General features: G+C 52.5%; 1 protein-coding gene across 4 annotated transcripts in view; it reads left to right on the top strand.

Annotated features, from left to right (window-relative positions):
- SORL1 (sortilin related receptor 1) overlaps window positions 1–14,964 on the top strand; it is a 214,140-nt gene that overhangs the window by 76,048 nt on the left and 123,128 nt on the right. For all 4 annotated transcript variants that reach the window (XM_072729512.1, XM_072729511.1, XM_025999033.2 and 1 more), the window contains exons 2-5: window positions 76–192; window positions 7,550–7,675; window positions 13,328–13,489; window positions 14,859–14,926. In XM_072729512.1, the coding sequence (XP_072585613.1) occupies window positions 103–192; window positions 7,550–7,675; window positions 13,328–13,489; window positions 14,859–14,926 (446 nt within the window). In that variant the 5' untranslated portion in view covers window positions 76–102. The remainder of the gene's footprint in view (window positions 1–75; window positions 193–7,549; window positions 7,676–13,327; window positions 13,490–14,858; window positions 14,927–14,964) is intronic.

Here is a 14,964-nt window from a genome sequence, read left to right as displayed (position 1 = left end):
AGAGTCTTGCTTTGGAATATCATGGTCCTCACCCATCATGGGTCCTAACTCCTGTGTCGGTTTCATCTGTTTCAGGTGAGTCTGAATGACTCCCACAATCAGATGGTGGTACACTGGGCCGGAGAGAAAAGCAACGTGATCGTGGCCTTGGCGCGGGACAGCCTGGCACTGGCAAGACCCAGGAGCAGTGATGTAAGTACCGGGGTTGGTCTAGGCCTCCTGTATGACGCCAGGATGCCCTCCTGGAATCTGGCAGGGTTATCATGCCAGCAAAAAAATAGCGGCTAATTGGAGAATGAATGGATACATCCAATGGGGTACATTCTACAAGGAAGAGATCTGGAACATAATAAATACTCCTTGTTTGCTGAACAGAGGGTGGTGCAGTTTTGTGAGGAGATCCACGTGATGCATGATGACTTTTGTGAAGTGATAGGGTTTGATCTGGATCGTTGTGTTTGCAAGATGCCTGAAGCGCGTTCTGGGTAGATCTGCCCGGCTGCCTCAGAGACCCATGGGACCCCTTACAGTTGGGTGGTTTCTTGAATCTGATGCCGTCTTATTCTCACTTTTTTTCTTTTAAGATCTTATTTATTCACGAGAGACACAAGGAGAGGGAGAAGCAGGCTCCCTCTGGGGAGCCCGATGTGGGACTCAATCCCAGGACCCCGGGATCACAATCTGAGCCAAAGGCAGATGCTCAGCCACTGAGCCAACCAGGGGCCCCTATCCTCAATTTTCATGGTTGACCTTCTGTAGTGTTTAATAGTTTAGGTGCTTTGAAGATGTGAGACCAAGGGTCACAGACTCCAAGACCTGTGGGAAACCAGGTGGGTAGTGGCAGGGGAAGCTGCCTCCACATTCAAAGCAGTCTTTCTTCCACATAGGAAAGTGGTCTCTCCCATTCTTCTTGAGCTCTATGGCCTTCTGGGACAATGTGTCATTTTCCTGCTTTGGTGGAGATACAGGTTCAAGAAGCATTCACCTGTATGTAATTTGAGTGTGGTGATTCAGCCTGGTCTCTGTGTCCAGCAGACACTGGGAAGGAGAAGGGACTTTGATACTTGCGAGGGGCTGCTGTCCATCCTGACTCTGGTTGCCACATAGGGCCCAGTGGTGTCAGATCTGATTTCCAAGAGAAGCTCAGAGGTCTGGGTTTTTAGGTGAAAACTGCTGAGTCTTACCAGTTGGCAGCTAATATATAGTCTTTACAAATATCTGGTGAGCCAAGTACAATACGTACGAGGGCCAGAGCCGGTCCTTGGGTCCCAAGTGCGCAGCCCCTGCTCCAGACTTCCCCTTATGGGAAGAGGAACAGCCCCGGCCTTGGGTCAGGGACTGCTGTGGTGGCAGGGTGAAGCTGCGAGCAAGGACACACACTATAGAGCTTTGTTCATTCACTCTGCGCTCCGGCCAGAGGAAACCCCCTGGTGGATTTGCTAGCGTGGTCACATTGGCCTGAAGGACACACTTGGCGGTTCTTGGGTATGGATTTGGTCTCTGCGAGGTCCCTCTCTGTGTATCCTCTGTCTGGGTTGCCTGTGCTCTGAGGTGTGGGTGTTAGGAGGGAGCATGGGGGGCTGTTGACTAGTGGGTTCAGTGGGGCAGCCACAGGCAGAAGACAGTAGAAGGGCTACTATAATGCACAGCTTTGTCCAGTGTGGCCGCGGAGCAGGGGCTGGTGGGAAACCACTGTCACTGACAGCCATTTGGATGTAGTGCTCGGGAGCAGTGGCTTTGGCCAATTTATTTATTTTTAAAGATTTTGTTTATTCATGAGAGACACAGAGAGAGAGAGGCAGAGACACAGGAAGAGGGAGAAGCAAGCTCCCTGCAAGAAGCCTGATGTGGAACTCGATCCCAGGACCCTGGGGTTACAAACTGAGCCAAAGCAGACACTCAACCACTGAGCCACCTAGGTGTCCGTTGGCTCATTTATAAATGCGATTAGTGGCAAGCACAGGTGGCAGCATATGGATGCTGTTGGTCCCATGAGGTCCATAGGCACCTGTGTCTATACTCATCAGCAGTCACAGCCTGTACACCCGTACATAGCTACCCTTTTTGAGCACAGGAAATTGCTGTGTGCCCTACTGTGTTGAGAAATCCACCTTAGATTTTCTTATACACTTAAAAAATTCTTTGTCTAGATAGTATTTTTTTTTTTTTTATGAGACAGGTAAAAGGCCTTAACCACTATTTCATGGCTTTGCTGGACAAACAGGAGCCTCGAGACATTCAGTGTCCTGCCTGAGGTCACACAGTGTGGCTCATGAGAGCCGATCACGTGCCCACTGTGTGAGGGTGTCATGTTGCTGGCGTGACCCATGTGTCTGAGCCCTACATCCTGGGAGCCTCCTCAGGCTGGGGTGAACCAAGATGGTTGGTCTCCCCAGGTATTGCCAGTCTGCCCAAACCCCTTTCTCACTCTGTCTAAATATTTGGATGTACCTAACTGAGGAGTCATTGAACATTTGTTGTGATACACCATTCTGTAATGAAATACACGATAAGATTACACAGAAAGGAAACGCCATGCTTGGAGATAATAGATGGGAGTGGCAGAGATTTCCCCCATCCGTACATAAGACGGGGATGGCAGCTAAAACAGAGATGGTCTGATGTGAAAAAGTCAACGCAAAAATAAATTATGACTCAGAGGCCGGAGTTGGTGGTGCCGGTGTAGTAGCAATCCCGCTTTTCTTGAAGGAGGACTCAGAGCATGGTTCCTAAGGCCCCATCAGCAGTCCAGAAGGGAAGGGACCTGTGTAAGTGAGGAACTCTCTGCGAGTTGGAGAATGGCCAAGTCATGCATATTCAGTGTATAAGAAAGGGGATGGATCTGGAAACTGGAATCCCGGAAGGTTTGCTTTTCAAAAGAAAAAAAATGAATAATGTCCTGATGAACTCGTTGCAAGTCTGATTCCATGAGGAATGGCAACTGCATTCCGAAAAGAATGCCATCTTTTCCTTCTGCTAAGTCTGGCAGATGAAAGGAGACATCTACTGAAAGGAGACAGTAGGTGTTGTTTATCTCGATCCTACCCATGTCTTTGTTTCTGCCCTCTCCTGACATAGTTTGCAAGGTACTCAGGTGCAACATAATTGGCCAAGGAGCTCTCCAGAGATGGTGTCCACGGGAAGACCAGACCCAAACCAGGGAAGGCTTCAAAAATGGTAGGACTTGCTGCCTTTGCACCCAGAGTGGCGTGACGTTATGATTGATGCCTCCCTGCCTGCCCCCCAGGATCGACCGGGGAGCAGGGCCAGTACTTGCTAGCTTGCTAACAGGGCGGAACTGGGTAGCCCGTGGAGCTGGTGTCTGGCTGAGCTCTGGCTCTGAAATCACAATGCCTGGGGTTGAATCCTGGCTCTGCTGTTCATTAGCAGTCTGACCTTGAGCCAAGTCATTAACCTTCTGTTGGTCTTCTCATCTGTCAGTGAGATGGTGCTTATAAAACCTTGCTCCCCAAAGTATGGTCTGTGGATCAGCAGCCAGGGGTGTTTCTGGGAGCTGGTTAGAAAGGCTGAATCTCAGGCTCTTCTCCAGATGCCCTGAGTCAGAGTCTGCATTTTGACCTACGTTGCGCTGGATGACTCGTAGGCATATTACTGATTTTTTTTTTAAGATTTTATTTATTCATGAGACACACACACACACAGAGAGAGGCAGAGACACAGGCGGAGGGAGAAGCAGGCTCCCTGTGGGGAACCTGATGTGGGACTTGATCCCAGGACCCTGGGATCACAACCTGAGCAGAAGGCAGATGCTCAACCACTGAGCCACCCAGGTGCCCTGGGTATTGCAGTTTGAGAAGCACTGGTGTGAAGGACTCAGAACGGGGCCAGATAAGGACAGGTTTCCATACATTTCAACCCTTCTTTCCTTCTTCCCCGTATCTGCTGTCCCTTCTGCCATTTCCCCTCCTTGCTTCTTCTCCTTCTTGTTATTATTACACTGTATTAAAATACAGGATAAAGAATTTAAAACCACTCATCTGGGGGTACCTGGGTAGCTCAGTGGTTGAGCACCTGCCTTCAGTTCAGGACGTGATCCCAGGGTCCCGGGATTGAGTCCCACTTCGGGCCCCCGCAGGAAGCCTGCTTCTCCCTCTGCCTGTGTCTCTGCCCCTCAATCTCTGTGTCTCTCATGAATAAATAAAATCTTTAAAGAAAAACTCACTCACATGGAAGGGCCAACTTTATAGGTGAGTCCGTGATGTAAGTAGCTACTCTAAACTAGCTAGTGACTAGTTAGTGACTCCTCCTATTCTTTAGGGAGTAAGTAGTGTCTTAGAGAAGTCGGAGAGGACTGCTCAGTGCAAAAACCTGTGCCCAGACGAGGAAAAACACTAATGGAATCAGAAAATGAGCAAGTATAGGATGTTTGCCTAGATTCCCCTGGAGATCATAGTGGGCAGTGAGCCAGCAACCTAGTGCTCCCTGGGGACTGAAGCACCACACCTGGGGTGCAGTGTGGAGGCCATGAGGCCGTCAGCCCACCTGGCATTGTCTGAGCAGGGTGGATAGCTGTGCACAGCCCTGAACTTGGTGTTTGCCGTATGGAGCTTAGGATCTAGGTTAATCCAATAAAAATAAGAATTATGAGGACAGGATAAAAATATGCATTATGATTGTTTGGCCTGGGAAGAGAAGGGAGGTTGATGAGTCGTTTACAAGAGTCTTGAGGCATAGGATGGACCCCTGCACGCCTGCTCTGAACTTCTATTACGTGTAAGTCCTAAAGGGATGGGGATCATTTACGGGTGCGTATTAAGGGACAGCTTTTTGAGAGTGAGGACTGTTGCATCTCTGAGTGTGAGTGTGGCTGAGAATCTCAGGAAGGATCTGTGTTGTGTTAAAGTTCATGTCGTGCCCCTTCTTTCCTGCACTCCTTCCACTGCCTGGCCTGGAGACCCAGTATATATGATCTTCCCTTTTACCAGAGCAGCATACGTCTGTACAAGAGAGCGTTCTCCCAGAAGGGTGACTTGGCAAGAGTGGGAAGACAAAGGGGCCAGGGACTTAACCCATTATCTTTTGTCACTTCCTAGCCGTATGACCTTGGGATGCTCATTAACTTCTCTGAGTCTTGGTTTTACCATCTCTTACCTGGAAATAATTCATTCACTCACTCACTCACTCACTGATTTCATTCACGTCACTCTCTTTTTGTTCATCTATGGGACACATTCATTTACGTTGCTCTGTGGTTTATAAATGATGTTTAATTCTGGAAATCTTCACTGAGTAGGTGCGATGTTCTGGGTACCTCGAGGGAGGCAAAGACAAGTCTAGCTCAAATAATTTTTAAAGATGAAGAGCAATGATATATACTGAAAAATCCTATGGTAATACGATTTATTACCACATTTGTGCTTCTGAGGAGGTAACTCATAGTGGATTATCCATTTGGGGATGTTGGAGCAGGAGGGGGCCCAGTTTCCCTTTTGAGAAGCCATTAGTTCACTACATGCGATCTCTGAACCTAGCAGGGACTCTCAGTGTCCATCCCGGGCCAGGAGAATGGATGCCAGAAGGTACCACTTTGTCTTTTTACCCACTCAAATCATCTGTAACTTCTTAACCGGCTGCATTTCTGAAGCTGGATGGCAGCCCCTTCCTGCGTGCTTGGCCGTTGGGAACACACGCAGTGTGTAAGCACGAGCGTTTGTAATGGGGTCCCTTCCACTCTGGCCCCGACATTGGCAGAGGCACTATCTGTGCTCTTCTAACCTTGACATCTAATAAAGACTAATGCCCTGCATATGTTCTCCATTCCCTCTGGACCTGCCCTGTGTGGTTCATTGTTTGCAAGGATTCTTGTTTACAAACATTTGTACATTTACAGCATGTGTGAAGGCCACGTCTTTGTATATCTGGTGTTTAGCCCAGCCCCCGGCTTGTGACAAACCCTTAAAATGTGCTTGCTATTGGGCAGCCTGGGTGGCTCAGCGGTTTAGTGCCACCTTCAGCCCAGGGCCTGATCCTGGAGACTTGGGATCGAGTCCCACGTCGGCCTCCCTGCATGGAGCCTGCTTCTCCCTCTGCCTATGTCTCTGCCTCTCTCTCTCTCTCTCTGTGTCTCTCATGAATAAATAAGTAAAATCTTTAAAAAAAAAATGTGCTTGCTGTTGCATCAGTGGGCATTGGCGGTGCTGCCTTTTCTGGGTTTCGTCCAGCTGTTCCTATTCTTGTTGGAATTCACCTGTCCTTCTTTCTTTAGAACTTACCTCCAACCTAAGTATCATTAATATTCTCTTCATCCATCAGGCTTGTTTTTAATCCGCTGATTATGTTAATTGCACGTTGACTTAGGTGGTAAGTCCAGGTGCAAAATACCTGATGGCTTCTATCCCGCCATCTATTACCTGAGGTCTAAGTGATGGCTTTGGGATTTCTGGCTTTGGAGGCAGGCAGCCTGGATCACAGCTCCATGCCGTTCCTCCCCTTCTCTGTTACTCTGGCAAGAAATGAATCCCACAAGCCCCCTGCTGCCTTACCTGTAAAGTGATTTTAATAACTTCATTTGCCGCCACACAGGGCTGTGGGGAGAGCTACCTGAGATGGCTCCCACGGAGGGAGCGGCACGGTATCTGGCACCTGGGAAGCACTCAGGGAGCGACAGTTACTCCTATGCACCGTGGTTACCAGGTAGCCAGAGGCCCAGAAGCAGGAGAGCAGCAGTGCTTGCCGGCAGGTGCCCGGCTGTGGCTGTCCTCCCGTGTTGTAGTGTCTGTGCTGGAGCAGGGGGTCTCATACCTACACATTTAACCTCCGTGCTTTTTTTTTTTTTTTTAAAGATTTTATTGATTTATTCATGAGAGACAGAGAGAGAGAGAGAGGCAGGCAGAGAGGCGGAGAGGCAGAGACACAGGCAGAGGGAGAAGCAGGCTCCATGCAGGTAGCCCGACGCGGGACTCGATCCGGGGTCTTCAGGATCAGGCCTTGGGCCGAAGGCGGTGCTGAACTGCTGAGCCACCCGGGCTGCCCAACCTCCGTGCTTATTTGATCTCTCCACGCTTTCTTTCTCATCCCTCGGGCTTCTCCGGGGAGGCTGGGGAGGGTTTTTTTGCTCATCTTCTGCTGTGCTGTAGGAACAGAATGTCCCAGCAGAGGGGTGAAGAATTAGATTACCTTTTGGGGATATTTCAACAGGTGGCAAAACAAGTTCCTGGTCCCTGCCCCGTCCTGTCTGCCCCTGGATGTAGTGTGTTAGGCACTGAACTCAGCCGCCGGGAGGAGGTCATGGTCGCTGCCATCCGTGGGTGCTCCCCCTCCGCCAGCCAGGGGGCATCTTGGCCTCAGAAGGGAGCCTGTGGATTGCAGGCTCCTTGCCCCCACAAGCTTGGGGCAGGCGCGGCTGGAGAGGTTCCCTGCCTCCCCTTGGCGCATCCTCTCTCCTCACCGGTCGCATCCTGACACCAGGGACCTAGCGGGAGCCACGTGCGGGACCCAGGGCTGGACGTGCACAGGTGGGGGCAGAGCCGCAGCTCTTCAGCCTCATTCCTCACCAGCCCTTCTTCGCCCTCTCCTCCTCCCAATCCAGGTGTACGTGTCTTACGACTACGGAAAATCATTCAAGAGAATTTCCGAGAAGTTGAACTTCGGCGAGGGAAACAGCAGCGAAGCGGTGATCGCCCAGTTCTACCACAGCCCCGCGGACAACAAGCGCGTAAGGAGGCGGGCCCGCCCGCCGTGACGTCATGGGGCTGCACCCCAGGGTGATCGCCCTGCTCAGGGGGCACCGGGAGAGGCAGTGTGCCCCGTAGCCAGGGGCTGTTTTTCTGCTGTCCTGGGAGTTTGGCAGGACACGGTTCTCAGGGCGGAGCTGGGTACCGGCCGGGCAGGATTTCTGGGCAGTGTCAGGCTGAAGCACAGGAAACCCTCAAGTGGTGGACTGCCCGACTCACAGGTGGGAGAAATGGGACCCAGGTCTACTGGGCCCCTCACCGCCACCATCCAGTGCAGATCTTCCAGGGTGCCTGCCCAATGCCCGGTTTTGTTGGCATCACCAGTGCCTGTGTGTATGCACGCGTGTGTGCACTCCCTCCCTCCAGCCCCTAACGGTATAGGAAAGAACACCAAGGCCAGGGGGCACATACTGCTGTGCCTCTTGACTTGTTTTCCCAGCTGGCTGGCCTGGCTTTGTCTCTGCAGTAGAACCCGGCCAGTTTGATTTGGAGGAAGCATTGATTCGAGATTGCCCTGGGCCTCCGGAGAGGTGGAGGGAGAGGTGGAGGGGGAGGCGGACGCGGATGCCGGATGCCGGGAGGGCAGGAACCAGGCAGCCTGCAAGGCTGGGTAGCTTTAGCTTGCAGAGTTGTATTTGATTGCTTTCTTCGCCACTCTGGTGGGCCGTAGCACGCTCAGGAAGCCCTGAGATGAGGGTAGCTGCTGCTCGTGGCTCATCTGTGGCTCATCCGGCAAGGAACAAGATCCACAGGGTCCTCTGGCCAGGTGCCCCCCCCCCCCCCCCCCCCACCCCAAGCACTGGCTTCTCAGGTTGCCTGTATTCAAAATATTTAGCCACTGGAATGGCACCGACCAATCAGAGCAGACCCCGTCTGGAGGGAGCTGGGTCCTGAAGGCCACCCTGCCTGGCCAGGCATTAACCTTTTAGTTGCTGGATTGTGAACAGGCCTTGGGGAAGGGGCTGGGCCACTTGGTGGCCTTAGGAGAGGCCCCTTCTAGGTTTCAAGGAAGCAGCTATTTACTAATGGGTATAGAAGCAATTGTTTTCTGGTATTTGTTTGTTTGTTTTTAACTAGAGCAGCAGTTAAGTACAGCTCCCCTCTTACCTAACTCACTCCACGATGAAAAGCAAGAAAGAGGTGTGGGAGGGAATTGACTCTGTAGACAAGACTGCCAGCCCTCTGTACCGTCCCTCCCACTGTACTTGGTCAGGCAGGCCGGCACTTGGGGCTCCCAGAGTTGGGTGAGGTCCTGCTGCCCGCTTTGCTCTTGGCTTCTGAGAGGTGAGGATCCCTGCCTCAGGGTCCAGCCTGCTGTCTGGCTTTGCTACCTCTCCCAGGGCTCAGATCTGTACACTCCCTGCCTCCAGGAAGCAAATCACACTCTGATTACTCACCTTGTCAGGATGGTACCTGTTGATTATTATTACCATTGTCTTTACACATTGTCTCAGAGCTAATTCTTACTGCATCTGTGGCTTTGGAACCATCCCATGGTCCGTCTGGAATCTTCCTTTTCAGCTCCATCTGCCCCGTCCTCACCTCCTACCACAAGGGCACAGATGTCTGCAAGCAGGTCCCAACTTCCTTCCTGCTTGTCATGGGTTGTGGTGAGCAGCTGCTAGGCCCACACACATGTCTGAATAGTCAGAAGACAGGAAAGATGATGTTCTGGGCTTGCAGAGCAGGTGGGGTGCAGGGGGAGCAGGGCTTTTGGAGTATGAGGTCTGGAGAAGGAGCAGGCCAGGGGCCAGGGTGCTGGGACAAGCAAGACGAGAACGCCAGGGGTGGTTGTCAAGGAGTTGGGGGTACTAGAAGGGCCAGGTATGCCTGCAGCCTGGGTCCCTCTATGTGGGAGGTGGTGCATTTTGGGCTTCACCTGGGAGAGACGGACATGCTTTGGCGTCGGTGAGGAGATGGAAGCGGAGCCGCCTTCTTGGAGAACCTAGTGACAGGTGGAGCGCAGGCCTGGAGCAGGCTGAGTGGGGTTGGAGACTCAGCGTTCTCTGCTGAGTTTCTAGTTCCCCAAAGAAGGGCGTTACCCCTCCCTAACTTCTCAGGAAGGAAACCGTGACTCTTACTGTGCCAGTTACTTCTGTTACGTTTGCCTTTGTCCTTTGGAAGGCGCATTGCCTCACCAGACCTACCACTTCCTGAGAAACTTCACACAGGCCGGGTGCCTTGCCGTCAACACCGCCAGGGTGCTGGGCTCAGGCACATCCCCCATGTGAAGATGTTGGGGGTGCTGTCAAGGAGAGTGGTTTGAGATGGTCGAAATGACCGTTAGCAGCTGCTTAGAAAGGTGAGGATGTCATGCAAGGGCCACGTGGAAGTCTGAGGGGATGTGTGCCTGTGGAAGGAGAAGGGAAGTGCTGGTTAGGCAAGCAGCTCTGGTCCAGTGGTTTTCTTTGCAATGGAGATGGAGTGGCTCTGGGGTCATGTGAGTGTTTGGGTCTATTTTCGCACCTGCTGGCAGCCCCACTTCCTTCTCAGCCTTGTGTGCTGCCTCCCTGAAGCAGTGCACGGCCCTGGCCACCTGGCAGTGCTGCCAGCCCCACAGTGCACCCGAGGTCAGCCATGCAGTACGTCTGGGCTCCTTACAAAAGGTCCCAGAGTGTGTGCAGCCAGGCTTCCCAGCCTTGAGAAGTGGTTCCCCCCACCCCCCCAGCCTTCGTTTTCACCTTCTGGAGGCATATTCCTTCATTGCCTCCTCTGTCCTTCCTCTTGTCTTCATGCCCACTCAGACCTGGAGAGAATCGCTTAGGCTAACGTGGAGGTGCGTTCTGTAGCTTATTTTAGGTTTCTGGAGGTATCAGTATTTTAAGAGGAAACATCATGTGAAGCCAAAAGCTGGAATATTCAGTGATTGCAAACAGGGTGGGAGAGATGGGGGTGTCTGAGGACACTTCTGAAATCACAGTCTAGGAAGTCACCTGAGGGGTCAGCTCTGCTGGCAAATCTGTGGGGCTGGCCTGGAGTAGCCTGGACAGGCAGGCAGTCTAGGGACCTAAGGGCAGAGTGGGACCTGCTGGATCTCCTGTTACGTGCACTTCCTATTATGTAACAGCCGGGCCTGACCGAGGACTGGGGATTAAGAGGTTGATCAGAGGAGTAAAGACTTCATGGGGTACTTGGGGTTGGAAATGGAGCTTCGAGGATGGGTGTGATTCCTGTAGCTGAGCAGAGCTGGTGGTGTCCTCGACGGGGAGAAGGCCGTGGGCGAGAGACTTCAGGGTGCCAGCATGGGGTTTCTGTGCAGGCAGCGCGGAGTCTCCTTTCTTGGGTGGAGGGTTTGCGCTGAGGTGTTCCGAGTTACCAGGCAGGCCCCCAGCTGAAGATGGAGGAGTTTCCTTTCTCAAAACCTCCAGGACTGTAGGGAGCTGTGGAAGGATCTTTGAGTAGGGGACTTGCTGTAAATAGAGTCTCCTAGGGGGGATCCCTGGGTGGCTCAGCAGTTGAGCTCTGCCTTTGGCCCAGGGCATGATCCTGGAGTCCCAGGATCGAGTCCCACATCGGGCTCCCTGCATGGAGCCTGCTTCTCCCTCTGCCTGTGCCTCTGCCTCTCTCTGGGTCTCTCCTGAATAAGTAAAATCTTAAAAAAAAAAAAAAAATAGAGTCTCTTAGGGAAGCATGTGTCCTGGTAAGATGCAGGGTGGATTAGAGAGGGCTCAGCAAGTAATGAGGGGGGTGGGTCATGGAATATAGATAATAAAGTTGCCCAGTGACTCAGCCAGACCTTGTGTCACCCTCTGAATGTTCTACACCCTGCCAAGCCCTGGAAGGCACAAGATGGACTGGAAGCCCAGCGCCTGGCTCCAGTTTGTTCGTGGGCCCCAGCAGGGAGTGGGCCGTACTGGTGGCACTGGGGATAAACAGGAGAGCAGAGATCATGAAAAGGAAAACATAACTGGGTGTGTGGCTGGGGGGAGTGGGGCCGAGGCAAGATAGTGGCCTGAAAACCCAGCTCGCATTGTGAGAACTCAGGCCGGGAGCAGGTGGGTGGCATGTGGAGAACTAGGGACCTGGCCGGAGGGCCTTGGAGGACTCAGTTCTGGCCATGCTGAAGCTTCTTGGCGCATCAGAGGGGGCATGCCGAGGAGGGCAGAAGTCAGGGTTCGACTGGGGAGCAGATGAAGGCAGGGAAGGAGCCAGAGGAGAGGTCCAGGGCAGGGTGGTCAGGTGTGGGGCAGGGAGGCCTGGCAGGAGACGGTGTGGCAGGAGGGCCAGGGGAGGGAGCTGCCACCCAGGCTTGGGGGGGGGGGGGGGGAGAAGAGGCACCTGACTGAGCCCAGGGGCGTGGTGTGATCCCTAAGCGTTACATTCAGGAAATCCTGCTTCTTTGTTGGAGGAAGAGAAGAAAGGATTGGTGAAGCATTAAGGGGTGGGCTCTGACCCAGCCGACATCGCCCTAGATGCTGCCTCCTGGGTCACCGTGGCCACTTGACCTCTAGATGCTTCAGTGTCCTCATTAGTAAAGGAGGATAACACTCTACCTAACGCGCTGACTGGCTGCATGTACCAGAGGGCGAAATGAGCTAAGCCATGCGCAGGTCATCCACTCACATGCTATGTGTCCTAAGAAGTGTTCCTGACGCATCTGTTCTCTTTAAATAAACTCTACACCCAACATGGGGCTCGAACTCATGACTCCGAGATCAGGAGTCCCAGGCTCCACTTTCTGAGTCAGCCGGGCGCCCCTGTTCTGGACGCATTTGGCCATGATCACGAACGATGTGACGATAATTTCTATACCTGTCTTACGTGATTTTTAGATATTCAAATGTGAGACCCTTAGAAGCCATGAAATAGATTTCTGGAGAAATCTTTTCACACCGAGAGCACTCCCTTCCCTAGGCACATTTGTTAAGTTGAATGGCCTTGGCCCTGGTTCCCCTGGAGAACTCCTGAGGTTGGCAGTCACTCTGCAGTCACACTGGTCCAGAGCCTAAGTAAGGTGAAGCCCCTGCTCGCCAGGGCTCTCCCTGCTGGGCCCACAGCGAGTCGGCCGGCCCCGCTGGCAGCTTGGTCCTCAGAGCTGCCCTGTCACCTGGCTGGCTCATCTTCCTAGATGGGAGTGGTTGTAGGGATTTCCCTGGAAAGACATGCCCCGTAGGTGCCCAGGGGATGGAGAGAGAGAAGCAGTCTGGTCTGTGTGCAATTTGTTTTTAATATTTATTTATTCATGAGAGACACAGAGAGGCAGAGACATAGGCAGAGGGAGAAGCGGGCTCCCTGCGGGGACCCTGATGCGGGACTCGATCCAGGGACCCCGGGATCATGACTTGAGCCAAAGGCAGATGCTCAACTACTAAGTCACCCAGGTGTGGGCAGCCAGTCTGAAGAGGGGGACTTCTCTGTCCTAGCTACCAATAGCCAGCCACCCTCAGGTTGTACCTGAATGACTTGCTGGAGTGTGAGAATGGCCAGGTCAGTTGAAAGGAAAAAAATAGGCTTGTCTCGCTCTGTTACCCGGTTAAAGGGGAGCCTGTCCTGCACCCCCTCTTTCCCTGAGCCTTGCTTGGTGTGCACAAAGAGATGGAGAGGAAGCTGTGTTGAGTCCCCGCGGCGGGGGCCAGAGTGTTGGGCGGCCCTGGCCAGGTCCCGCTCTGAGCTCACCTGTTTTTCTCTTGCAGTACATCTTTGCAGACGCTTATGCCCAGTACCTCTGGATCACCTTTGACTTCTGCAACACCCTCCAAGGCTTTTCCATCCCGTTCCGGGCAGCCGATCTCCTTCTGCATAGCAAGGCCTCCGACCTCCTCCTGGGCTTTGACAGGTCTCACCCCAACAAGCAGGTAAGAGAGCTCCTGGAACACAGTCAGGTGCGGCTTCTCGAGTTTTCTGTTCTGGCCCTGTGGATTAGGTGTCCTTTGAGTGACCTCCCCAGCCCCTCCCTCCTCCTCTCCCCAGCTTTGCCTTTGTACTATTTCACTCCCCAGGGCTGGGGAAAACTGTATCTCCCCGGCGTGCTCAGTCTGCGTCCCAGCCAGGGGTGCCATGCCAAACGCTCGCTAGGCCCTGTTAGTTAAACATCATACTCTTCTCAGCGTAGATGTGCCTTTGTGGGTTTTTGGGTGAGTTGGCGGGGGTGGGGTATATCGAAGCTCTGGAAATTAATCCGAGAGAGCCAGCTAAAGAAATCTGGAGTCTGAGCTCTGCTGGGACCTCTTACTGAGTTTCTGTTCTACGTTTCCCGTCTTCCACCTTCAACACGCTGCTTTTGTACCATTTATTTGAACTTGCCATTAACTTTAATTTTTTTCCTCTGTGTGTGTGTGCATATAATATAAATGTGTGTATTTTTCTCCTTAAATTTGGATTTAGAGGAATGCGAGATGGGGAGAGAGCCCAAGTAGGATTTATATCTCAAGGTTGAAACTTGGCAAATGGAGACTGTTGGTCTGATATAATCCCATGAAACCCGTAGACCCTGTAGGATCGGGTTAACTGAGTTTTGAGTGGTTGGCTCAGAGGAACCCTGGAACATTTCTTTTTCTTTGCAGGTTGTTTAACCAAAACATGATCTGTTTCCCTTTACATGCCTGAGGGAGGAACCCAAGTATGGAGTGGGTCGGTTTACCAGTGTAGGTGGATTCATGTTGTTTTTGGTCTTCTGGCGCTTAGTACATGGTCACCAGGGCCAGAGGAACTCTCAGGTGATGTGTCTGGAAACTCAGGGGCTGTGGCGGAGATCGGCAAGTCAGTCACTCGTGGCCTTATGCTTCGTATTCAGGCAATGCCCCCTGGTGCTCTTTGCCTCTGCGCTTAGCCAGCGTCCTGTCTGTTCACCTTTGATCACCGGTGGCCCATTAACGGGTTTCCCATGAAAGAAAGTAGAGTGTCATCCTTTTGTTTTTACTATCCATGAGGGCTAATCTTGAGAGGACTGTAATTTCTGATGATCCGTAAATGGAAGACAAGACCCATTTTTCCTTGCCATCATTCCTGAGGCCTTTGTAACCATGGAGAGGGACATGAGGGTGGGAATCTGGCCTTCCCTCCCTGCTGTTGTTGGCGTTTGGAGGGACTGAGCTGGCCTTGGCAACCTCCGGGCCTGTCTTCATGGATAGTGTGTTATCTACGGCGGGGGTTTGATGGCCAGGCCGTCTGGGCTGTGCCTGCCTCTTGCATCCTCATCCCGTCATGTCCTTTTGGTCTTTGCAGCTGTGGAAGTCTGACGACTTTGGCCAGACCTGGATCCTGATTCAGGAACACGTGAAGTCCTTTTCTTGGTAAGTCATCTACTTCCTGAAGAGGTTTGAATTACATA

The sequence above is a fragment of the Vulpes vulpes genome, chromosome 12 (assembly GCF_048418805.1).
Source record: "Vulpes vulpes isolate BD-2025 chromosome 12, VulVul3, whole genome shotgun sequence".
NCBI classification, from domain to species: Eukaryota; Metazoa; Chordata; class Mammalia; order Carnivora; family Canidae; genus Vulpes; species Vulpes vulpes.
The sequence above is the reverse complement of the archived record's forward strand: the minus strand, read 5'-3'. Positions and strand labels throughout refer to the sequence as shown.